The 25,843-nt window shown below is 43.3% G+C and overlaps 1 protein-coding gene across 2 annotated transcripts in view; it reads right to left on the bottom strand.

The window, feature by feature from the left end:
• GRIP2 (glutamate receptor interacting protein 2) overlaps positions 1-13,038 on the bottom strand; it is a 256,934-nt gene extending 243,896 nt beyond the window's left edge. For both annotated transcript variants that reach the window (XM_053953995.1, XM_053953997.1), the window contains exon 1: positions 12,982-13,038. In XM_053953995.1, the coding sequence (XP_053809970.1) occupies positions 12,982-13,036 (55 nt within the window). In that variant the 5' untranslated portion in view covers positions 13,037-13,038. The remainder of the gene's footprint in view (positions 1-12,981) is intronic.
• Between the last annotated feature and the right edge of the window lie 12,805 nt (positions 13,039-25,843).

Genomic DNA, 25,843 nt, shown 5'->3' with positions numbered 1-25,843 from the left:
AAAAACACTGTGAGATAACAATCATTGAATTTTGAAAACATAAATTACAGACATATAATGGAAGGTTTAAGTCTCCAATTCCCTTGGAGAAGAAGAGAAGCTATAAATTTGATGAAATAAAATCTGCAGAAGAATACCTCTGTGCAAGACTTGACTTCATACACCCAGAATAAATTTCCATTTAAGACAGGGGGAGATCTGTTTACCCTCCTGAAAAATGGAGGCTACAGAATAAATCTATCTAGAGCCTGATGTATTATTTCTTCATATATCTTACTGGATGGAAGAAGACCATAAATAGAATTAGCTGTAAGGCCAAGATATAAAACACAAACACACTAGAAGTTGCCCCATAGACTTTTTGTTAAGAGCATGAGTAGCAACTTCACAAGACATCTTGGCAAACAAATACAAAGCTCCAGATTCTTTGGGACTATTTAGCTAAAATCTATTAAAAGTCTACTTTCTCCATTTTTACCTGGAGTTCTAAAGCTAAAGGTTGCAAAGCCATAACTCCATGGTCCATGTAGAAATTCATTGCCTTGAAATGCATGTAGTTTTAAAGCAACTAAATAGTTCAAACTGCCAGCATTTGAAAAGAAAAAGTCATTATATAATAGTGATCAGAGGTGTCCAAGGTGCTTCAGAGACTACAAAGAAAGGCACAATCCCTGTGGACCTTACAATCCAATTAAATTAATTAACCATGTTATTCCCCTAGTTCCTGGTACTCCTTAAATCAATGAACTAAGACTTAATAGCAAAGTACATCACTAGCAGTTTTATCGATCATATCTGCACACAACACTGACTGAACTCCCAAAGTCAAGACTTGGCACAAAACAGAGCAGATATTTCAGCACTAGACTTCCACTTTATTAAACCAAAGCCCTGTGCAGGTACCAGAGATAGGAAAGAAGGCATCAAGTGGGGACTGACATTTAAATAGTGAAAGAGCAACTAACCGTGGGTTCAATGTTGGTCTACAATGCAAGAAGAAAAAAAAAAAAAAAACAACAACCATTACAGTATTATTCAATTTTAAAATTAAAATTTTACATTGTGTTCATCACCTCTAAAAGGTGAATCCCAGAGTATTTTACAAAGGAGGCCAGACCTCAGATCTCCACATCTTCTGTGGCAGCCTAAAGCCCAGAACAAGCAAACAACTCCTCAGCCTGGGCAGGCACAAGTTTGCCAAGAAGAAATTTTGCAGGTAAATTCCCTGCTGTTCAATTCAGATATCCCCATGCAAGAGCATCTCTAATGGGAGAGGCACTTTACACCAGCTCCAACTATCCAGCACTGCCACATCTCCTCAGCAAGAGCATAACACCCTTTCCTTGTCTGTAACAATTACACCAGGACTAATAAGGATTAGAATTAAATTTCAACTACACTCACAAGAAGTTGTTGGCTTTTTATATATAAAGTGTGCTGCTTCTTCACCCGTAAAAAAAAATGAGCAAAACAGCAGCCACACACAGTATAGAGCAACAGCAGGCTCAAGGAGACCCTTTAATCCCCTTTTACCAGCTCTTGTCCAGGATGATCTATTACCAGCTCCTAATGGCACTGAGGAGGTTGTTCATTTTCAAATAGGTCAGTGACTCATCATTTTAACTCACTTCCCTCTGCTAAAAAAATCAATGAGCTCCTGAAACAGTATTATCCTGGATGATTGGTGCTTTAACGTCTCACTTGCAGGAAAGGAGACCCCCAGAGGTCCCTTCCAGTGCTGGGTCACCACAGTCAGCCAGGAAGATGGACTTGTTCTCTTGGTTGGAAACAAATACCTCCTGGGAAGAGGACACCTTTCCACAAAGATGTTTTGTGTCTGTCTTCTCTTGCAGTGAAGTGTGAATATTATACTCTAGAGGAGAGTTGCACTTCCCAATACCTCCATCCAGTCATGGCACAGTGTACCTCCATCCTCCTGCTTACTTAGCTGTGTAAATTAGTTTTCCTACTCCCCCCTCCATCCCCAAATTGTTGTTTTTCAAATTTTTATGAATAAAAAAGAGGGAAATACATTTTTTAAAAATCTCTTCATGGACCTCTGCTCCTTTACTCACACAGTGTTCCCCAAAGCACCATCAGCAATACTCTCACAGCACAAATCAAAGTTTGTGTGTTGTCTGATAAGGTCTATTTCAACTCTGATTTGTGAGCCTGACTAACTCATTGTGTCAAAATGAGTTAAATGCCAGTGGCTAACCCACCCAGCTGGTTAGTGGCAGGCTGAGGAGGTGACAGGAGTCACACACCGGCTGTCACATTGGCTCAGAGCAGTGACTCATCACAGGAAATCTGCTGGCCTTCAGCAGGAAACTGAATGAGAAAAGCTGTAGATAGGGAAGACTTTGCAGTGGATTACAGTGCCCAGACATGAGTTTGAAAAGCTGTCACAACTTTAGGGGTGCCTTCCTGGCTGTCACTTACTTGGTGTTGAAGTTCAACAGGTCAAATTCTGGACTACCCTGCTGTACAGGGCCACAGCTAAAAAAATATTACATTATCCTACTATACTGAGGGGCTATGAAAAGCCTCTAGAGCCAATTCACTCTAGAGTTAGAGTCACATTACAAAACTTTCACATAGTCATATACACAGGGAATTCCTCAGCTGTTCTGAAACTGCAGAGGCTGCCATCATCACCTGCTCCTCCAGTGCAAGGGCTGCTTTGTCAGTGGTTTTGCTTTACACGGTGCTGAAGGGGCCTCCCCGGTCTCCACAGGGGCTTTGCCAGCATGTCCATCACGCCTGAGCATGAGGGATCTGCCTGCAGAGCAATTCAGTGCTGCTCTCCCCGCACACTGCAGAGCAGCACCTCCAGCCAGCTGTGCTGGAGCTGGATTTCTACAAGAAGCTCACAGCTGCAGAGGGAGCTAACAGTGAAACAAGCCCCCTCACTCTGCACTCCTCCAGTCCCTGTCCCTCACTCTGTGCTCTCTACCATAGCATTGAAACCAAGAACTACCATTGCAGCTTGCAATTAAAAACCAAAAGAGAAGCACAGAAAAACGGCACCCTGAAGACTTAAAGCTCACTAAGTATATCAGTGGCAAGACAATGAAGGGTAGTCAGCAATCTGCCCCCCCTGCCCTGCCCAGAAGCCCCTGGAGACAAGCAGCTGCTCCAAGCAACAGGCGGGGAAGCAGATGGGTGGCAGAGGACGGCACTCCCTGGCCAAAAGCCACACTCTCCCTCTTAATTATTCAGAGACAGGAACTGGATGGCATTCACTGCAGTATTGCCTGTCACCGAATCTCTCCAGGCAGTACATGACCCTTGGCAAGGGGCAGCCCCAAAGAGCAGGGCAGGACCAGCTGCCACAGCAGCATGGGGCTCACCACAGAGCAAGCCTGGCTCCGGGAGCCAAAGGCACACGGTGCTGTACGGCTCATCCCCAGGCAAGCACACCCTACAGCCAGCAAGCCCTGGAGAAACCAGCATCCAGCCTGGCCTGCACACATTTTGCTTTCTGATCCCCCACCCACTTACTAACAAGTCCCTGTATAAGCACAGTAACAGTGAAGGAATTATATTAAAGTAGGACAGGATACACCAAAAAGCCAATTACAATGGATATTCCATGAAAACAACCCAGGAGCCATCTCTAGACATGGCCAAACATCCTTGACAGGTGGTGGGTGGAGGAAAAGCAGAATAAATATAATTAAAGAAGCAAGACAGTTCAGCTTTGTGTTACATGTGAAATGCAGTCTCCAGAGGCTGAGGAAGCAGCATGACTGACTAGAGCAAATTTTGAAATTCCTCAAAGGCAGGTTGCCTAGATGTGCAGCCAGAGCCAGGCTGACAGAAATGCTGCTAACAGCACTGAATTTGCTAGAGGATTATCACTTAGTGTAACGGATGGAAACTAGATTAGATAGCTGGTAAACTCACAGCACAGTTCATTACTGTACAGGGAAATTTTTATCCACATAAATAGAATTTCCTGTTATGTCCAGCTCCATGCTGCAATAGATCTGCAACCCTGTGCCAGAAAGATGTTTTGTACCTCATTTTTGTTCAAATATTTGGCATAAGTGGTATAATTTTGAATATGAAGATACTAAGCAGAGGAAGACAGCCATGAAGTTACACTTAATAACTGCACTTCCACATCTGTATTGATCTGAGCATCAGAACCTTTTAAAGTGTAGTAATTATCCACGTTCTGCAGACACAAAGACTGGGGCACGCAGAGGTTTTCAGAGTGGCACAGAATCCCTCAGTCCCACTGATCTCAAATGACAAAGAAAATACTACATCACTCTGAGAAACTAAATGATAAAATTATTTTGCTGCAAGCCCTATGCTCAGTCAGGAACACAGGCACAGGACCAAAATCCCCAATACCAACCAACTCATGAATAAGTGCCAGCCACACTGGAATTGCTGCAGTTACCACTGGGCTGCAGCCTGATCTCTTGGGCAGCATGGCAGCTATTTCATGCACCAGGTGCTACTGCACAAGGTGTCTGGGCAGGATGCAAAGGACACAAAGTCCGGGAAAGATTCTGGAGTAGCAAAGCATGGCCAGTGAGTTGGAGCACGCTTGCAGCATCAATATCTCATCTAAATGCCTGCCATGGGATTTGCAGCATGCCTGAACTTTGCTTTTGTTTGAAACAACTTGGAGGCAGCACACCAGGCTCAGCTGCCTGTGGGGACAGAGCCCAGGCATTTTACCTGCAGCTACCTTCCAGCTGAGAAGGAACCTCCACTACTTGAAAGGGAGAACCAGATGGAGGAAGGCTGAAAAGATGATGCTCCCAAGGGGAAGAAGACTGAGACAGCACCACCCCACCTCACACAGATCTACCTGCCCTCTAACCTCAAAGGGGAAGTTTATGAGGGCGTTTTTACAGACATGACTGCATGTACAGTATTGAGATTGACTGCCTCCTATTACAAGATGAAAGACAACCAAAGAACATTTAATCTAGAAACAAAATATTCATTCCCAACTGTGCCCTCTGCTCAGGATTAACACATAGCCCTGAGACAATCCACTATGAATACTAACATATCCTCTCAGCTCTTCACTAAATTCATCCCACTCTGACAGCTCCAGGGAATTTCCCCTGACTTCCAATAATCAGAAGCTATGCATCTGGGCAAGATGGTTTTAATGAGGAAGCCCCCACTCCTGGAATCATCATCATTTCCTGAACACACATAGAAAAACTGAACCAGAAAAGCACATTGGTACCAAGTAAGAAGAGAGCAACTTCGCATCACTAATTTCTGCAAAACTGTCACACTGCCTGACAGTTTGCCTTATTATCTTATTTTCCTCCTTGTTTCTTTGCATCTCATTTGTTGCTAAATCTTCAAGGCCTCTGCTGCAAGGGGATGCAAATGAGGACAAGCCCTCCACCCCCAACCCCATAGTCTATACCCTGCTCTGGTGGTTACAGCTCTCATCAAACTGGGACTAAAGATAAGACTGGAGTCCTCTGTGCACAGACTCTGTACATTCAACTCAACTTTGCCTTGAGAACAGAGAAGAGATTTGAATTTTTTTTTATAAACTAAAGACAAGAAAAAAAATCCAGCAGCTAATCTCAGCTCCATCCCATGGAACCCAAGTGAGATCTCTCAGGCTTTATCTCCCCTCTTGGGCTGTATGAGGCAATACTCAAATGTGAGCTGGGATGTTTATTTCTTTGTACAGATGAATGAAATGTCACCAAGATGACTAACAGTATCACATGTACAAGAAAAGGCAACAACACCTGTAATCCAAATAAATACCTTGAAAAGCCTCTGACTGGCAACAAAGCAGCAGCCAATGTTAATATAATTGCTGAAACAAAAGCTCTGTAGAGCTTTGTTCACAGTGGAAATGAAGTCATTAATCAAAAAATGTGCTACTTCACAGACAACTTGAAGAATGTAGCATTGAATTTAATTTGTGGCCTCAGAAAGAGGTTTCTACTCATCAAGACACAGCAGCTTAGCTGGCAGGGTCACTGACACCTCCACTTAACACAGATAAGACATGGATCTAACCCCATCCTAATGCACTGCATTTCCTTGAGCTCAAATACCATGATAACCCTTCTCCTTAAATGCAGATTGGTCTTGATGCCACATACCTGAAGCTGTCAGAGGAAAATATTTGAACTAATTTCCCAGTGGAAAGCAGCTCTCTCAACACTCTCAGTGAAATCAGCAGATTTTGCTGAAGCCAGAAAATAGTTCTGGCCAAAAAGTGAAAGCCGGTAATTACTAGATGCCAAGTTCATCTAACATTAATGACGGTGAGAGTCAGTAACAGGGAAATCATCATCATTGTTAAAACAAATTTTACAAAATTTACATAAATAAATTTTATAAAATTTGTTTGGTTTTGCTTATTTGAATTCCTTTATTTTAGCTTATTTGAATTCCTTTATTTTCCAAAGACGAAGAGAAGGAAAATTGGAAAAATAAAAAGGTAATTCATTCTTTTGACAAAACAAGCAGACAAAAATTCTGCTCAGATTTTAAATTAAAAGTTTCATTACATTTTTCTCTCAATGGACAGAGCAAGACCAAGAATAACTGAACAAAATGCAGACCCTTCCAAGAGGGAATGTTCCATTTCACTGTGTGGTTCACCCAGGCCAAGCACTGCAGAAGAGATGCTCCCATTTCCAACAGTGACCATCAGCATGGGTTTTATTTTCTCAATCAAATGCTGCCCATGTTCACATGTTACACCAGTGTCAGTGCACAGTAGCTAGACTCATTTCAGGAACACAAACAGATATTTCGATGGTATTACTCCCTTTGGCATAAGGCATGAATGCAGGAGCAGTTCCCATGCACATGGGATCCTCACCATTGGAACGTGACACGTGGCCTTTCAAGAGACCATCATGGGGAAAAAAGTTTTCCCCTTCCTCTAGACAAGAGAGATTTTCTCTGGAAAATCCAAGCCTCCTGCACATAGATCACTGTTCTGAACATCAAGGGTTAGATCTGACTTTTAAAAGAAATGGCTCCATTTATGTGATGCAGAGTTCCAGAAATGCCTGGTTCACTGTCTTGGGGCTTGTCTACAAAGAGGCAATTTCAATAGAGAGCTACCCCTATAATTATCCTACTATATTTACACCTCTAAATTCACTTAATTTTCAAAATAAATACTTTTATTCCGTTATGATGAAGTCTAATAATTAACAAAACAGTCAGTAAAATGGGACACTTGTAGGAAGGCCTACACAGTCTTAACCAGAGAAGAAGAACCTGGCATAGAGCTCATGCCCTGGTGGACAGCCTTCTTTTGCCTACCACTAAGCAACTCTGCCACTTGTGTCTACTTAGAAGAAACAAACAAATGAAAAAAAAAGGCACAGCAAATCATTCACCTCAGACTGGTCACACACCTTGGTTTAACCTGAGCAATCTTCCTCTCAGTGCAACCCAGAGCATCAGAAGATCTCTGGGTCAGTAGGTGCAATCACAGCTCTGGAACAGTTTCAAAGACCACAGCCATTTCTTGGGAATTTCCCATGTGTTTTTCCACTACACTTGGCATGAGTCCATAGAAACACCAACAGGTTTGGAGAACATCAAGCATGGCCTGATTCCAGACAGATCCGGCAATTCTTCTCACTCTGAAATTTTCCTGGCTACCACAATTCATGGTTTCCATCAAGGTCTTCAGCATCCTGAAAGGTTCCCCCCGACACTTTCCAACCTTGGCAGCTCTAAAGGAAAAGCATGCCAAACCACTGTCACTAATGCTTTTGTCAGCACTGAGCATCATCACTCAATATTGCTAATAAAACTTCTTCACAAGAATCCCCACAGAGTAATAATAAGAGAGAAGAAGCCACAATGTCCATACAGTTTCATAAAGCCAAAGTCTGCAGATATGGGAGCACATTCAGGCTGTAAAATCTGGCAGATCACTTCAAAAAGCAAAATAATGATCAATCTCTGTCTTGAATCAAATTGCAGTAAGGCTTTGGAGTCATTCCATAAAACCTTTGTGGCTTCATCCCCAGGTTGTGCAGGACTTCTCAATCAGAGCTAAATTTTCAGACTGCTGAAGTATAGGATCAAAAGTAGCAGCCCAAAATCAAACCAGTGTGACAGCCAGCAAGGAGGGGAGCAGTGAGCAAAGTGCTGGGATGCAGTTATTACTCACTCAACGGGTGCCAAATCCCCATCAGCATATTAATGAGTGAAAAAAGACCCCATCAAAGTCTAGCAGGATTTGCTCAGCTGTTCCATCAGGTTGATAAGTGAGCATTATCCCTTAAGCATTACCACCACAGCCTTCATGCAATCCTAATTCCCCACCACACTTCATTGGAAGGTCAGAACCTCTATTTTTATATTTTGTTTAAAAGCAGTGGCCTGTATAATGAGTATTACCAACAAACAGCAGCCCATAAATTCCTGAGCTCTGTGTGAGCAAGTCCTCATCTCTGATAAAGCTTGGACACACTGTAAAGCAAAAGTGTCACATGCAGAAATACATTAATACACCACATATAGTGGACAGATGTAACAGCCCTTCGGCTGCAACACTTCAACCGCACACTACTTCAGTGACAGCTACACAGCCAAATTTCTTTACTGATAATTAAGTGCCAGTATAATAGATCATGTCATTGTAGGTTTGGACAAAAGGACTCCATAAAGCAGTGTATTAAAATGGAATAGACTCAACGTGGCAATGAAAGATGGTCCTAAGACAACTTGATAACAACAAACCTTTCCAAATGACTGTATTATTTCTGATGTGGCAAGCACAAGAAAAAACACTATATTTTAAACAGCAGAATAGTTCAACTGATTTAAAGTTATGCACCATACCATTTGCAAGATCAAATATTTATGGGTGAGCAAAAGACAATTCACATTATTTTTAACAGTTATTCTATTTTAGTTATTCTACACATCACATGCATATCACAAACAACATGGAACCCGTTGAAAGACCTAATTTTCTGCTAATCATGCAAACCCAGCAAATTTCCATCTTAGTGGGATGTTTCACCCTGATGTATGTGAATAAGTAAAGAAGAATCCCATTTCTAGTCACGGCCATATTTTCAGAGCTATTGAGCAAAACATCCCAGAACATTGTTCTAAGGAACTGAATAAAAACCTGATGTCCATAGCCCAGCTGTTATAAGCTTCCTCAAAACAGACTGTTGAGACATTTTTACCTTCCTATTATAAAATTTAAATAGCTCTGCCAAAACCATGAAAATCCACCCCCCTGCTAAATTTTCCCCAGGGTCCCACTCCTGCCAAACTGTACCTGCAGCAAGACAGGGAAGCCAAGAAAAGGAGATCTTGCAGTAGGTTTTTACTTTGTTACCCTCATCCTGCAAATCAACCTGCACCATGAAAGATTTTCCTTTCCATGCACCACAGGACACCTCTGCCCACGGCTGCACAGCAGCAAAATGCCCCTATATGCTCCTACAGCTGTTTCCAAGGTAACAAGCACGGAGCTGTATACAAGGGAAGGAAGCAAACAGCAGCAACATAACCCTGCTATATTGTCATTTTTGAAGCAGGTCTGACTTGTCTCTTTCCCCTTCCCCTCCTTGCCACCTGCCTCATGATTCAAGCAAGGGTTAGATAACTCACTTCACATTTTATAATCCCATTACCTCAGTCTTTCATAAGGTTTGGTTTTGATTTTTTTTATTTTTATAAGTCATCATATTGGAGTTTTAAAGGTGAGAGTCAAATTTTCTGCTTTTACTCAAGATAAACCATCTGGGAGAGGAAGCGGAATTGTATCAACAACCTAAATTTACACTCAAACTCTGTATTCCCTCCCCCTAGAAGCAGAAAAACATCTCAGGTTAAGTGAAGGGTGTCTGCCCACAACCACGGCCCTTCTTTACACAAGTCCTATGCATCTAGCCAACACTGCTTTTCAGCAGTTTGGATAGAAGTATCTCCACTTCTCAGTCTCTAGATACAGTTTATCCTTTCTAGACACACAGTTTCCACATCCACTCAGATGTGCCAAAAACAGAGACTTTCCCACCTGCCCACATACATCGCTACCAAAGCAGAAATTAGCCTTTGCTTCTGCTACTGAAAACCTCGGAGCAGTGAGAATGCAATTCAAATCTTCAGTCCTCACATAAAGGACAGCAATATGAGGGGTGGAAACTGGGATGGAAAAGGGTCTGGCTTGGCCAACTAGCTCTTATCACTGCCTCAGAAGAGGATGAGTTATCAGGGAGAGAAATCAGCAGAAGATCTGGCCACAAAGCTCTGCACACACAGTGAGGGACAGAAAGCCAGACCATATGCTTTAACCTCTTCTTTCAGGTCTGAGACAACCCCACAGTAATGCAGGGAGGAGCTGATGAACCCTGTGATTTTGGAGTAACAGGTCTGTTATCCATGCAAGCTAGAGGAAACATATCTTCCACCAAATATTTCTAAGTCATTGACATCAATTATTTTTTTTCCTTGTATGTAACACAATAAGCAGTAGAAAATCCCATGTACAAGTCTCCTTGTGGTGGAGAAAGCCAACGCATTATATAATGAAGCCTTCTGCATACTGGCCAGAAGTCACTGCCATCTTCCAGGAGACAGAAATTTTAAGGCAAAACATGCATGAAGAGACTCCCTGTGCATAGTATTTGAAATGGCAATCATACTTCAGCACAGTTTGTGTATATCTTGCATTTCCTTATGTGACTTACCATGGCTGACCTTTTCTACCAACTGTGATTAATGAAGCTTCCAATTCATCATCTCTGAATGGCTGCAAATTGCAAGAGGTGCTCATCACTTTAACATTCAGTAACCAAAATATACCACTCTTCTAATTACAGTTGTGCTCCTGCTGAACACCAGGACATTTCCTTTGGAAGCTTAAGTACTATGGTCCTCAGAGGAAGTGAGCAAATTGATGGGCTGGAGTACACATGCCTGGGGGAAAAGCTCCCCAGCTTGGGCATCAAAAAAACCCCAAACCTATCACAACACACAGGCATAGAGATGCCAACAAGGGAGACATAACTTGCTATGAATAAAGAAAAACAGAAGTCAATATTTCTTAATATACTGGTTGGAGGTTGGTTTGCAAAATCAAAATCTGAACAGTGCAGACATTTCTTGCAGTGTTGTTATAGAATGGTTTGGGTTGGAAGGAACCTTAAAGATCATCCAGATCCAATCCTCCTGTCACAGACAGGGACACGTCATGATGTAAAACCTTCTCCAACATACCTGTTAACACTGCAGTGCTACAAACACATTACCAAATACTTCCTCTGCTGCCCCTGCAGAGTTATATGCTATAACACAACCATCAAATCGGTTGCCTTGTAGAAAAGGGAAAGAAGTTCCCTACAAGCTCAGCTGATCTTCCTCTACATAGCATATCAGCTCAAGCCTGCAAGACTTATCCATCCAGATAAGCCATTCTGTGATTAAATGGCACTTTCCTAAGACTGACTACTCTGTGAACCACCCACAGAAATAAATGCAATGTACGCAAAGGGACGCACACCAGCCACAGACTCACTGCAGTGCTGGGACTGAAATCAGAGGGAAAGGGGATGAGAAGGAAAGGCATTACGTAGAGCCAGAGGCAAGAGCCAGTACATACACGTATGAAGTCACAGAGAAAGTAACCCAGCACAGCTGTAGATCAAGAGGTCCCTGCTGTGAATGTTTAATAATGCTCCCAAAGGCACCCCGATCCAATGGTGCAAAAGCATCCGTGCCAGCTGCAGCAAGGCAGCGTTACAAAGCACTGCACCATAACAGGGCTGAATTCATGCCAACAGGTCTCGGTGTGTTGAGCAGGGGATTGATTCACTCTTCTACAGGACAAGATTTTTAACAGCTCTAGCTCGGGTGGATGGAGGCTCCAAGGAGAAGCCATGGTCCTAGAGCAATCCAGCAGTAGAAATAGATGGTGCTCTCCCAAAGCAGTAGGAGCCAGGAATCAGCATCAGAAAGGCACAGCAGCTTAATGACTCTGTCCTAACACCTTGCAGGGGATCTAACAGCACAATTTCTCTCTGCACTTATTAACCAGCAGGTTCAGAGAATTCCATGATTCTTGCATTACTCACACTAAATGCTGTAACAGTGCCACTTCATATATTTATTAAGTCTGTTTAGAGATTAGAACAGTCTAGAGAGGCAGTCTGGGAAGGGGTCCAAAGGAAAAGCCTGCCATTAGTTACTTTGCACAAAAGCAGCAGTTTTATAAAACACGCTTTCCTGCTTGTTTCTGCCTATCCCGGATCATCTCCTGCACCCGAGTCCCATGAGAGCAGAGGAGAAACGCACTTGATTTCAGAGACATAAACTTTCCCCACCACTCTCACCCCTGTTCATCTACAAAGGCAGGAGCCGGAGTGCAACATTTAAACCTCCCTTACGCTGTGCCACCTTGTGGATGTCTTCTTACTACTTTTATGAGCCGCAGGTCCAGCATTTATTTAACATCACACTCTTGAGCATGTAAACAAAAAAATTCACAGTCACTGTGAGCGACAGTAAGCGGCACAATAGGAATCAGATTACCGTGACACGTCCTCTGTGCAATTTACAAACCCTTTATTCCCCAGGTGCAGTTGGCGCTGGGGAAAATTACCAGCTGAAAAGAGCATCACCAGCAGCTTTAGAAAGTTGGGGCTCAGGTACTACAAGCCCCTCTAAATAGCCAAAAAGGACCACGCAGTCACCTCGCGCTCAGGCTTGCCCCCACCGCTTGAACAAGGAAAATAAACAAAAGCAGAAACCAAGCAAGCCCGGGGATGGAAGGGAAGATTGGCTGCGGCAAAGTTTATCGGCACGAAGAGCATCCCCCCTCCAGTCCTTTCATCCGCGGAGCTCCATGCCAGCAGAGGATCTTCTCTCTCCCAGAGGGACACACATCACCACCACCACCCCTCCAAAGAGTAACGGAAAAGGGGAGGCGGGGGGTAATTCCGAGCACCCCCAGCTCTCCTTTCCCCCCGCCGCGCTCACCGTCCTCTTGCATCCGCTGCAGGCACAGGGCGAGGCTCTTCCTCCAGCCCGGCATCGCGGCAGCGCTGCCGCCCCCCGGGGCAGCGGCGTGGCTGGAGGGGCCCGGGGGGCCCGGCGGGAGCGGCGGGCGCTGCCGAGCGCGGCCGGGCTCCCCGGCGCTTTATGGCCGGGCGGTGCATGCGGCGGCGGGGCCGGGGCCGGGCGGGGGAGCGCTGCCCGCCCCCGCCTGCGCACAGCCCCGGGCCGCCCGCCGCGCAGGTGCGCTCCCCCCGCCGCGGAGGGCGGGGAACGGCAAACTCGGGGAAGAGGGGTAGAGAAATCGTGTCAATATGTATATATTGTATATTTTTTCCCCCGGGGTGGGTCTGCGTAGACTGAGTGGGCCCCGCCTACAAACAGGCGCCGGGCTCCGACCCACACCGGCGCCCTGCGGATCCCAAATCTCCGGCTGACGTTGGACAGATATATGCCCTGGAAAGATATGGCGAGCACACTATTCCCATTCTACATTCTCGTTACAGCTGTAGCCTGGCGCCTTTTCCCTTCCCCGAGCGGCAGCTGCCTGGCAGCCACACACAGGTGCGTGCATTGACGCGTGTGTTTATCCTGAAGTTGGCTTCTCTGGTAAATAAAGTTGCACAGCAGCCAGGCTGATCTATTTCATTTTCTTCACTACCACTTGCAAGCAGCTGAAGTGTAAAACTTAAAAGCATCTTTTCAATTTCTTAATAGTCCAGAGGTTTCAGCACTTTTACATGGACACAAAGGAGATGCTTATTGCATATGCCAGGACATTCGTGTTTTTAATTTCCTGGGGGCAACATATCTCTGCAATCACTAGCAGCTTTTTTTTTGTTCTTCATGAGGCCTTTTATTAGCTATCTGGTAGGTCTCATTCTGCATCTCTGCCTCCCTTTGTGAGAGTTATTGTATTATGTGCAACATCTGCTATCATCTAAACTATTAGGGACCAAGCTCCCTTTGGGATAGCATGAGCTAATTCCAGTTCAGAGGCTGGTGTCTCACACCACTCAGGTGGAACAGGGCAGCTATAATAGCAAGAGAATGCATCCATATGGACCTTGGCTTGTCAGTTCAGCCTTTCTGTCCCTACCTGCATGAAAAGCAGCTGTTGTAGGACAGCCTAGCACCCTGCCAAGGGGCAGCAGCTTCACCCTCAGTGCTCTGCTCACATCTGAGAAGCATTTGCCATTTAGGGAGCTGCCAGCCAAGTGTGGCATGGCATATGCCAAGCTGGGCAGCAGGAGTCTGGAAACCTTTTCAGTGCCTGGTGGAAATGGAAGTGGCTCAACACAAAGGTACTTGGGAATCTTCTTGAAACAACCCCCTAAAGCTCTGAGCGCACCAAGGGAGAAAATCAGTTTCTGCAGGAAGGGGCAAAAGCAGAAACCCGTGACTTTAGGGCAGTCTAGGGGATGAGAATCCTAACTGAGGTACTTGAGTTAAAAGCCTATGGTTAAATTAGTTTCTCCCCCTGCCCCCCAAGTTCTTGAAGAGCAATGTGGGAGCTGGGCTGCAGAGGGTCTTCTGAAGTTACTATTGTAGCATGCTTTTGCAGTGAGTTAAGCTGGGATAACCATAAACTCATGAGAACAGACAGCCCTCTTCATTTGAGCATAAGAGTTTGCAACACTGCAGAGGCAGACAGCAGTATGCAATGCCCAGGACTGCATGAGAGGTTCCTACCACAGCAGAGAGCAGCACTGTGCAGGCTGATTCCCTTCCATAATTCTAACCAGAGTTATCCATCAGTTTAAAGGACAGTGATGGCAGTGATGGCACCTGAAGGCTTATTCCAGCCAGCTGGAGCAATCACTTCTAAGAGAGATTTCCTGAGGACTGTTGGCAGCAGGAGCACAGATATAGGTCAGACCTGCTATACCCCACTAGCAACACAGAAAAATTCACAGACATAAAAATATATTTTTGCCCACATTTACCTGCAAACTAGAAACGTAAGAAGAGATTGACTCCCACCCAGCTAAACTTCTTAAAGAGCTCCTTTCCTTGTGCTAAACACAGCACATTTGCACAGCTTGTTCCCTGGAGGAAAACACAACACCCCCTCCACCACACCCCCTTCCCTGCAATTTCTTTGTACTTTTGGGACTCACAACAAATCACAACTCCACAGCTGGATTGGATCAGGGCACATCATGCTAATTTATAGAAAGTTTGTGATATGCCCCAAGTATTCTGATAGCACAACTCAGAAGCTTTTTCGAGAAGGACCAATGTGAAGCCAGGATGCATCCTGAGGAAAGGAAATTATGCTTCTTCAATAGTTAAAATGCAGCATACAGAGACAAGAGCTGTTGAGTTATATGACTGACTCAACCACCCACACAGGCAAATCACCTGCATTTCTGTGCCTTGATTTCCTCAGCTGTATTTTATAATTGCATGGTGATAACCAGAATCTGGGCATTAGAAAATTATTTCCAGGAAAGCAATTGTTATTGATCTAATATTGTTCTCAGGAAAAGTAATGAGAATCTGAAACAAACATGACAGAGGAAGAGGCTCTTAAAAGTAAGGTTAAATTGACACTTTTTGTATCTAAAAGCTCGTCTGGTTTTGCCATTTACACTGGTTATTCTCACAAAAGACTCTTTCCCTGAAGTGTCTTCAGACTGTCATGGCTACAGCAATACTGCTTTTTAAAGGACACTGCTACCACAGAAATAATTAAACGTGAAAATAGCAAGCATATTACTAGATGAAAAAGCAGCTCAGAGGTCTTAAGAATCAAATTTGACATATCCATTATTGTAGAAAGAGCCAAAGTTAGTGTAGTGAGATTTTCTCAAGCACTAACTTCAGTACCCACATGGGAAACTGGTTTAGGGAACATGAAACATACCTAGAAGTGCCAGTATGGAATTCATAAGCAGAATAAATGTTAAGACAGATGCTATGGTACTTCTTTGGAGAGAAGTCATGGAGGGATATTTCAAGCAGCAGAAAGTCCATAGAAAACTTCAGAAGTGAATAGCCATGTCAGTGAGCAATGTCTAACCTGTCTGTATAACTGAAATGTCCAGACACAGGATTTTAGGCCCCACTGTGACATGGATACTGCCACAACTTTAGAAGGCATTGCTGTCCTCCTCCATCCTGCAGAAATGGTTGTCAAACCAAATTTGTGAGGCAGAGATTCCTCTTTGGCCTTATGCCCCAGGACAGGATGACCTGGTTTGATAAGCTGAGGACTTTACTGTGCCCTGTGCACTGGCTGTTTCAGCAGCTGGTGGTCCTTGCCCCACTGAGGAACACAGAGTACAGCAAAACTAAAGTCCCAGCTCATCCTAAGGTGGGCAAAAGGAAAGATCTCTGCCCTGCAGTGTGTGCAGCCTAAATAGGCAGCATGGCTCAGTACAAAAACCAAGTTTTCCTTGCACATGTATCGGGGTATCTCTAGGACTAGAGGAACGATGGGAGGTCTTCAATTAGAGGTTTGCTCTTAATGAGAGCATGGACTCTATGGTCCTGGGTAGCTCCAAACTTTACCTCTCCCTCCCAGCAGTTTTCAGTGGCACACAAGAGGGGACAGTTGGCCCCACTGTGCTTTAAATACCACTATAGCTGTAAGAAAAAAAAATTAAAGCACCAAGTTTTCCAACCTCAGGAGCTGGCAACTGAGCAATGGTTCAGGCCTGTCACAAGCCTTCAAACCAGGATTTGCAAATGGGATGGATCTCGCCTCTCCTGCACACTGCATGAACTTGGCGGATGATAGACAGTGACACCACTTGTGTGCGAGGGGAGGCTCCCCTGTAAAAGTCCCATTTTCCTGCAGGGGTTAAGGGAGAATGTCCAGGCTTTTTAGCTTCCATTTTGTCTTTGAACTTTTTGCCTCCAGACAGCTCCAGCTCAAACTCTCCTGTCATGTGTACCCTCACTCCGAGGGTCACTCATTTCATCATCTCACAAGAGTAAGCTGGCTCCCTGCCACAAGGAAAGTCAGTGAAATGAGTCAATCTTCACTTTCAGCCCCAAACCAAGTGACTTAAGAGCTCCTCTCTTGCCATATCTGAACCCATGAGGATCTGGCACTTGGGAGACCCTTTGGAGTGGTGTTTTGTCCACCCACCATTCCCAGCAGCTTGACTGAAGACGTACCACTAGTGAGATGGCACCACTAGTGAGGTGGCATTACTTCAACAGTGATTTGGAGGCATCATGAAACCCTCTGGGGAAACAGAGAGGACTGTGGGCTCCCTCCCCTCCATATTGGCCTGGTCCTACTGCCAGGCAGCATTCAATAGTTAAGATCAAGCTAGAAATTACTTTGACCTATGTAATCCTACACAAAGGAAATCTATTTAGGTGTCTAGAATAATCTTTTCCTTTCTCACTCCCACTCCTAGACTTAACTAAGTAAAAGATAAATTTTCTTTCTCTACCAAGGATGGGTTACTTTGCTGAGTATTGAAGCAGTGCACCCTGTATCCTTACAGCTGTACATGGAGAAGGCAGGGACTATAGGAAATTTATTTCCATCCCACCGTGATATGTAAACAGCACATGGCTGCATTAATGCAGAACCAGTCTCTACTTTCACCTCTCAGGCACATGGAAGGGTAGTGGGGATACAGAGCATCAATCTCTGTCACAACACAGTGTCATGATGGGTTCGTCTCACTGGCTGCTACACTCACTTCTATACCCATGCACAGCAGTGAGATCCTGGAATTTAATAACATCCTGTCATGGTAGAAGGTTAAAGGCAATTTTAAAATGGATTATCTTCATTTTGCTACTACCAGAGTTTGATTAATAGCAACTTTACTTACTAATCCAACTTGGTTCTGTTTTTTGCCTTAAATTCAGGCAGTGCAAACAGTTTACTTGGTTTGTTGCCTGCTTCTTGTCAGGCACTTCATACTATGGATTTCTGTAGAAGTGTTCATGTCCAACTAAGTTCTGAAGGCTGGAAGCAATCTGTCATTTTGCCTCTTCTGGGTGATACTCATCTCTCTGAATACCTTTTAGACAGATGTCTTTGGATTTCACTGACACAAGTATACACCCCATTAATGGGCTCCATGAGGATATGGTCACCTCTATGCTCTGTTTGTGCTGGAAGGGAGCTGAAGTGCTCCTTGTTTCTGTCCCAAAGGCATACTTGGAGTCAGCTCAGGAGCTGGTTCTTCACCTCCTCCATTGGAAATCACAGCATAAGCACAAATGGGCTCAGACTCACTCTTCACCTCCTTCCAAAATCATCTTCCTTCTATGGGAACTCTACAAAGTCCATGTACAACAAGCTCTGAGTGCTGAAGCAGTGGGGCTGCCTGTGACCACCAAGCCAGGGGTTTCTCTCCTTGGTTCTCCGCTTCCTGCAACACCACTGTCAGCAGGTCTCTTCTCCTGGGCACAAGGCCTGTCTTTGCTGAGCTGACTGCTGGGCTGATGCTAGTGTTGAAACTTCAGTTTCGCTTCCCTTGAGGGTTCTTGACTCATAGATGCTGTTTAGAGCAAGTCACAGACACCAGTCATTTTATCTGCCAACAACAGAACATTGGCTGTCCACCTTGTTCCCAAACCTAACCTTGTCACTTGCTGCCGATGCCCCACCACAGAGACTATCCCCACTTACCTGCCAGTGACCCAGCACACAATATGGTGCTGGGAAGACCACAGTGTAGCAAGACAGAGAAGCTTTGCATCTTCCTCACTTCAGGTCCCAAACCATTCATGTTAAAGCAAGACTCGGAGGTATGTGCCCCTTCCCCTGCTGACAGCAGGGTTTAGGGTCCTGCAGTGCCCCCAGCCCCATTGCAGCTGCTGCCTATTGATTTCCAGGCTACTGAAACATGTCAGAAATTCAAGATCCAAGGTGGCCATGCATGCTACATGTTACTCTGTGTACTACTCTCCACATGGAAGCAGAGAGCAGTCTGAAGCATTAGCAGCTGATACAACTGCTCAATACTGTTAATATTTGTTTACAACCATGCAACAAAAGAGACAATGCTTTTGGTCACATCTGGTGTGAACAGCCAGTAGACAGCTTTGTCTGGTTCACTGTGAAGCTGCTGTGTGATCTGGAGTGTTACTTTGGAAGACAGGAGAATTTAAAAACAAGATTGAACTCAGTCACAGCAATGAAGAACCATTTTCTAACTTTTGATTGAAGATGGAGTTGCTGGAAACATGTTCCTTCTCTTTCAAAACTGCTTTCAGGACACCCTCCTTTCCTTTATCATATTCGTTTTTCCCCTGCACACACCACCACGTTTTGCCTTAGACACACACACAGCATCATTAATAAAATGTCACCATTTTGCACCATGTCCAAGTGTTTACCTTCATAAAGCCACATAACCCTCTCAAGCAAGAACTGTGCTTACCACCATTTACCCACAGCAGAAATCTCCAAACCATCCCACTGCTACATAGAGGTTTTCATTCCAGGCATCCACTTAGCAGCAAGATTTGCCTCTGGCTATGTAGGTTTCATCTCTGCTCCTCATTGCAGAGGTTCCCCGGGGAAATTTTACAGATCACTTAAGTGAAAGAGATATCAGGTATAGGATAGCTGGCTCTGCACCACCCAGAATGCCAGGTACCAGACAGCCTGGGAAGGTTTCCCATTAGGACATGCTCTACATTTTGCTTTGTTTTCCTGATTGACAAATTGTTCTTTATGTGAAAGGATTTTTAAGCTGTTCCTGCACTCCCAACCTGCATTTTTCTTGGTTACCAGCTGTGCAAGTAAAAAAAGTTGATCACCAGGGATTTGTCATTTCTTCCAGGAATAGCTCAGTATCTTTTAACAACCATGAAAGAAATACACAATGGAACTACTTCTGTGCCTTCTATTAACATGACTACAGTATCTGCCATGCCCAGAAGTCCATTCAGAACTACAGTGGAAGGGCAGTCAAATCCAATCCCAGCTGCTCTGGACAGTCAGACTCAGGGTAGCAGCTGGCAAGTTTGACTCCCAAAAGTTTGGCCCTGCTGATCCAACAGTATCCAGAATCTTATGAACCAGAAGCTGTGGAAAACAAATTTATGAGGTGAGTTACTGTTGTGCATCATTGGCAGATGACTCAGGACATGAAGACAGGCTTGGACCCAGCCTTCACTCATGCCACAGTCTCAAGCTCCCTCCTTAACCAGAGTTGGCATTAAGCACTCATCTATTCCACCAAAACCCACTGCACTTGATAGTAAGCAGAAAAACACTATCCATCCATCTCAGTAAAGCACATGTTTGAATCTCATGAAAACTGACTTCAATATTGCCATTAGAAAAAATTAGGTGGTTTTCTTTTTTCTGGTTGTTGAACAGAAGGAGTTCAAGCAAAGAGCAGGGTGCAGAAAGCAACACTACATCTCCGTCAACATATGTTAAAAGTCATTACTATGGCTGTCTTGCCTCCTCGTCCCTCTCATTGTGACCCAGCTCCAGCTGTCAGTAGCACATTAATGACTGCAGTCTATTTCAGATCAGAGAAGGAGGCAAGACAGTTGCAAATCATTGATATTGACTGCTGGTCTTAATGGAAACATTTGGTAATTTTGCATGTACATTCAAAAGGGATAGAAAAATACAATAATTGCCATTTCAGTGTTCCAATGTCTCCCAGATCAGCTGGCAAGGAAACGAGTACTGTGGGCAAGAGCTAAAAAATGCAAAGCTCCCCTCACTTCCTTGTAGTGTGGGCTCAGTCCTCCAGTGTTTCATAAAATACTGGAATTCACATTTTGTATGGCTCCTTGGTAAATCTGATGAGTTGCTTGGCACTCATCAAGGCCTTAATAAAGAAATCATTGGACTTTTGCCTGATGTAGTTATTCATTTTGAAGTATTATTCTAGTTCTCATTCCACTTGTCTATATTTGACTAATAGCAGCAGCGCCACACACACTTTCAAGCTCTCTCTATGCACAGAGACTCAATATTTCTTTTCTCAATTATTGCTAAAATAACATCTACAATCACTCTAAGCTTTCATGATACATATAGCAACACTTTGGTGCCTTCTGGGGTTCTATTTTAAGTAACATTTGTATGGGAAGGCCTGTATGGGGAGTAGCCTTCGTATTAGGGGCTGAAGGCCCATTCAACAACAGGACAGGGATCACTCAAGCAAAAGGAACACGAATTTCCTTAGGATGTGTGTTTTGGTGTCTCTGGAAAGCTAACAACCCTTTTGGATAACTCCTTACCTATTTAATCTTCAATCTCAGCCCTTGAAAAGCCATTGCCAGCTGGGAGATTGAAAGGATGGCTGCTATTTCATGTCACTTAACATAAAAGCACTTGTCCAACTTTTATTGCAGAGAGATGGCCAAAATAGAACCTCAAGCTCGAGTCCCACTAACTCTCACTGAACTTAGACTGGCAGCTGGAAATCTGGGGCCAGCTCTTCTTGCAGTTCTGGGTTCTCCACTTGTCTTATTTCTTACCTAACTTTATATGTATGAGACCGGAGGAGTGGGGGGGAGAAACCAATTTACCCCTCCAGGGTTAGCGAGATGCCAGGGAGGTGCAGGGGAGACGCTCATTCATGCGAGGTCTCCTCTGCCGAGCGCGCACGGTCTCGCCGAGACGGGAATTACACAAATGCAGTAACAGTCTCGCAGTGCCATCTACCGCCCTTAGGTCCCTCTACCAGCGCGAGCGACACCTCCGGGACATTGCTGCAGAGGGGAGCCGGGAGAGAGCCATCCATCACTATTCCTTTCTTCCTTAGACGCTGCTCTCTCTTTCCCTGGGAAAATTATCTTAAACAGCCTTTCGAGCCTCTCCTCAAACAGGCCTCTCCTCAACTAATTTGTCCAGAAAGACAATTTATGTCTTTCACTTCATTTTTTTGGAATAAATGACAGGATGATGGATACTGAAAGAACACTTTATTGCAGATAAATCTCACTGTAGAAAATAAAGAGAAATACAAACTAGAGTGGACCAAGGCTTTGAGCTACAGTGAAGGAAAAAAAATTCCCTTAATTCTAAAGCACCTAACAGCACCTTTTCACTACCAGAATATCTGAGAAGGATTATATACATAAGATAGTTTTGTTCTCTTAATAAATTAATCATAGCTGCCACTTAGCCATCTATGCAGGCAGATGGTAGATGACTGCTAGGTAATCAATGCCCATATGATAGAGAAACCCCATCCCCAATTATGCTGATTGAAATATCTTTGGTGCATCAAGGTAAAAATGACCCCGTGCCAGAGATGTGTCCTGCCTAAGTACACAGATCTGATTTTTTCCAATGCATCAAGAAATCACACGTACAGCAATAATTTGTTCTATTATGCCAGCCCATTTTCTGCTCAGCGTCAAGAACCAGACCCTGCATAAAGAGTAAATGTGCAGAAGTGATGTCTTCATGTTTGCATCTCAAAGTGCAATTCAAAGATCATTCATAACCACAGAACAAAGATTTATGTATACATAGTTTTAAAATTTATTATTTATTTATTTATTCTTAAAAGAGTCATGTCCTTTGCATTTCTTGCATTTCTAGCCTGAGAAGACAAATGAAAGAGCTCAGGCTAGAGATTTCTGTTGGTCTAAGGGAAAAAGAAACATGCTGCTTTGTACTGAACAGAAATCCCACCCAGTTCAGATTGCAATAGCACCATTCAATATATGTTAAAAAAAGCATCAACTGCAATTCAACATTATTGTGCAAAGACTAGTAAATATAAATTATTCCTCTCCTCCAAAGTAACCTAGTAATGTGCTATAGGACCTAGATTTCTGCCAACATGTCAGAAAACCTGAATCTGCTGCCATGAGCCTGCTGGTTTAAAATAATTCAGCTCAAACAGCGGGATATAAACAGAAGCATTTTACAAGAAGTGATATAAATATGACTTATATCCTCATTGTGACACTAAATGAACATAAATAACAGAGTTTGAACTCACAGCTAGAAAGTAGCATCTTTGGAAAGTTACAGCTACAACGAGCATGTGTCTCTCTACCTGACACAATCAATAGCCCGGTGTTTTCTTTAAAAGAAAACCAGACCATAAAGAAGGTACATGAGGTTTAGAGCTCCCAAATGTTATGCTCTGGTAGATGCTTTTGATAGACAACTATACCACCATAAAAGCTCTGTTAGGCCAGGTTCAGATTAAAGACAGAGCTGTAAGCAAAGCAGGTATGCATTCACTAGCAGCATCTAGACCAGCACTTTGGAAGGGGAATGGATTTCAAGCTGAAAATGTGCTTTCTTATGGGAAAGCTGCACCGTGGATTTGTTTATTTTAAATAAAAAGTCATAAGTTTTGGGATGGATCCGCAGCTTTAACAATATCTATGAGCATAAAAAGAAGCATTGAACTCAACCCCTTCCCATGGGAATCCCCTCAATTATATCTCCTCTTTGCTGTCATACTCCCCTCTTGCCTTACCTCTGCCCTGCATTCTCCGCAGACAAAAAACAAGGCACTTCCTCCAGCCTGGCATCCCAGACCTAGAGACAAAGAAATACAAGTCTGTAGTGTCTCGAAGGAGTTTGCAGATGTGCAGTTGGAATACAAAACCCAGCTTCTTTATAGGGCTACACCTTGACAAAGAGGCAAGTCCATCTGTGCTTGCAAAGACAGGAAAACTGCTGCCTGCAAAAGCCTGACTGTGAACCATCCAGGCTGCATTTTGCTGCAGGCATGGAGCAACTTCACATGTCCACAGCGGAAGAAGCAGATGGTGAAAGAAGGGTGGACAGATGAATGGGTAAATCATAAGGAGTTGAGCAATTCCTTAAAGGGCATGATTGTCTTTTATGCCAATCAGACAGAAACCACAGAAAACACATGTAGTCCAATAAATTAGAATCCCTGTTCAGGGGATGAAAATATCCACAGCCACACACCAACGAAATTGATAAGACAATTTCCTTTGGAAGTTTCCTTTTTACATCTTCAGTGTAGAAAATATATCTATTGGTATCTCTTAGTACAGGAAAACAGTGGAAAACCTATTATTCTTTTGAACTCATGCTCAATTTTTTTTCTTATGTCCATCAGAGAATTAAGAATATGCACACATTCCCCAAAGGAGGAAGGGTCACGATGTCCATTTGCAGTAAAACTTGCTAAAATGCATACTAAAAAAATCATGGCTATCAATAACAGTTTTCTAAGCTAATTCTGGTTGCAGTAACTATGTCACTCCCACAGATTCTGTTGCAAGATGACATTAAGCCTATTTCTGATTGAAGCTGTTGGATGCTCTTAGGAAATCCCTACTTTCAAGGTGTATTTGAGAGGAATTACAATTTCTATACAACTAGCACATAACAGCATTCCCTCTCTCATAACATATATGAAAACAGAAGAGAGGACAACACTGTAGACACAAAACATGCTTTAAAGTGCATTATAAAACTGAACATAAAATGCAGGTTCCCATAGAACAGGACAAGGCTCCTTTAGATCACCATTCAATTTAGCATTAAGTCATCATCAGATTTTTTTTCGACTAATTTTTAGTTTGCAAGCAAAACTGAAATAGCGCAAAAGCAATCTGGCATTGCAGCTTGTGACCCAACAGGCAAAAATCCAGAGCCACACACATGCCAGTTAAACAGTTACTATGTACTTCTTCTGGTTTTGACTTTCTGCCTAGGATCATGCAAAAGAGCTCAAACATTTATCAAACCTTTGGGATTTTTTCCTCCTAGTCTGCACACCTGCCAATTACCTACCCAAATGAGACTAACTTTCAGTCTTCCTGAGAAAAAAATTCACAGTGTCCATCTAGAGTTCCACCAAAGGGCTTTTGGTTTCTTATTTTTGCTTGTTTGTTTTGCTGCAGCAATTGCACATTTCTGAAAATACAATAAAAAAACATAAATACTTTTCTTCTAGACTTTTCTTCAGATTCCTCTTAGGAAAATATACAGAAGTAAGTAAAAAAATATATGCTGGGACTTGATTTTGGGAAAAGAACCTTTTCTAGAAGGAAATAAACACTTCTGGACCTCTGATGCTTCAAGGATTAGTTTGCAAACAGTTTTGCTTGATTCATAGTCATTTTTGGCCTCACACACACTAAGACACACAAATTCCACAAATACTCCAGCTAACCAAGATCATGCAAACTATGGAAAGCAAAAAAAAAAAATGCACTGTTTTAAAAAATATTTTTGTTGACATAACACAAATTCTTTCATACAAAAACTCTGAGATGAAGAGACTGAAAAAAGTGTATATACAAGAAAGACAAAAGGAATTTTTGCATCCCTCAGAAAAACATAGATGAGTCATCTTATGTTGAGTGGCTCTGAAAGTATATGAGGACAGAGTGCCCTAGCACTAGGGCTTATCTCACAAAATGTCCAGCTGTTATTTACTCACAGTTTTATTTCATCTTAAAGCCAAGATGTAGAAAAATAAGATAGAATATCAAAGCCTTAGGGTAGGATGAAACCTTAGTGTCTGAGATCAGAGAATCAGTCTCTGAAGAACAAAACCTTCAAACATCAATATCATTTGGTCTGGAGCTCCTACAAGTTTTGGTAAGGGGGTGTAGGAGAAATGCACACCAAAGCTTTGCAACTGATTCATTTCAAGTTTGTGCAGCACCTCACCAATTTCATGAGACAGTGAAACACCACTGTTTTATAAAAAAACACCCTAAGAACAATCCACTGTGATCCCAAATCTTCCTCAAAAATAATAAACAAGCTTTTTGTGTTGATGCAGCTTTGTGGAAACAAAAACAATTAGACCTCATTCTACAATGAGCAGCATACTAATTGGAAGTGAGGAATCAAGTATTCCCCAGGAATTCAGGGCTGTCAGACATGGTCGTTTATACAGCTTTCACAAATTCCTGATATAAATAAGCACAGAAAAGC

This window comes from Vidua chalybeata, chromosome 12 (genome assembly GCF_026979565.1).
Source record: "Vidua chalybeata isolate OUT-0048 chromosome 12, bVidCha1 merged haplotype, whole genome shotgun sequence".
Classification (NCBI taxonomy): domain Eukaryota; kingdom Metazoa; phylum Chordata; class Aves; order Passeriformes; family Viduidae; genus Vidua; species Vidua chalybeata.
This window is presented reverse-complemented; position numbering and strand designations above follow the sequence as displayed.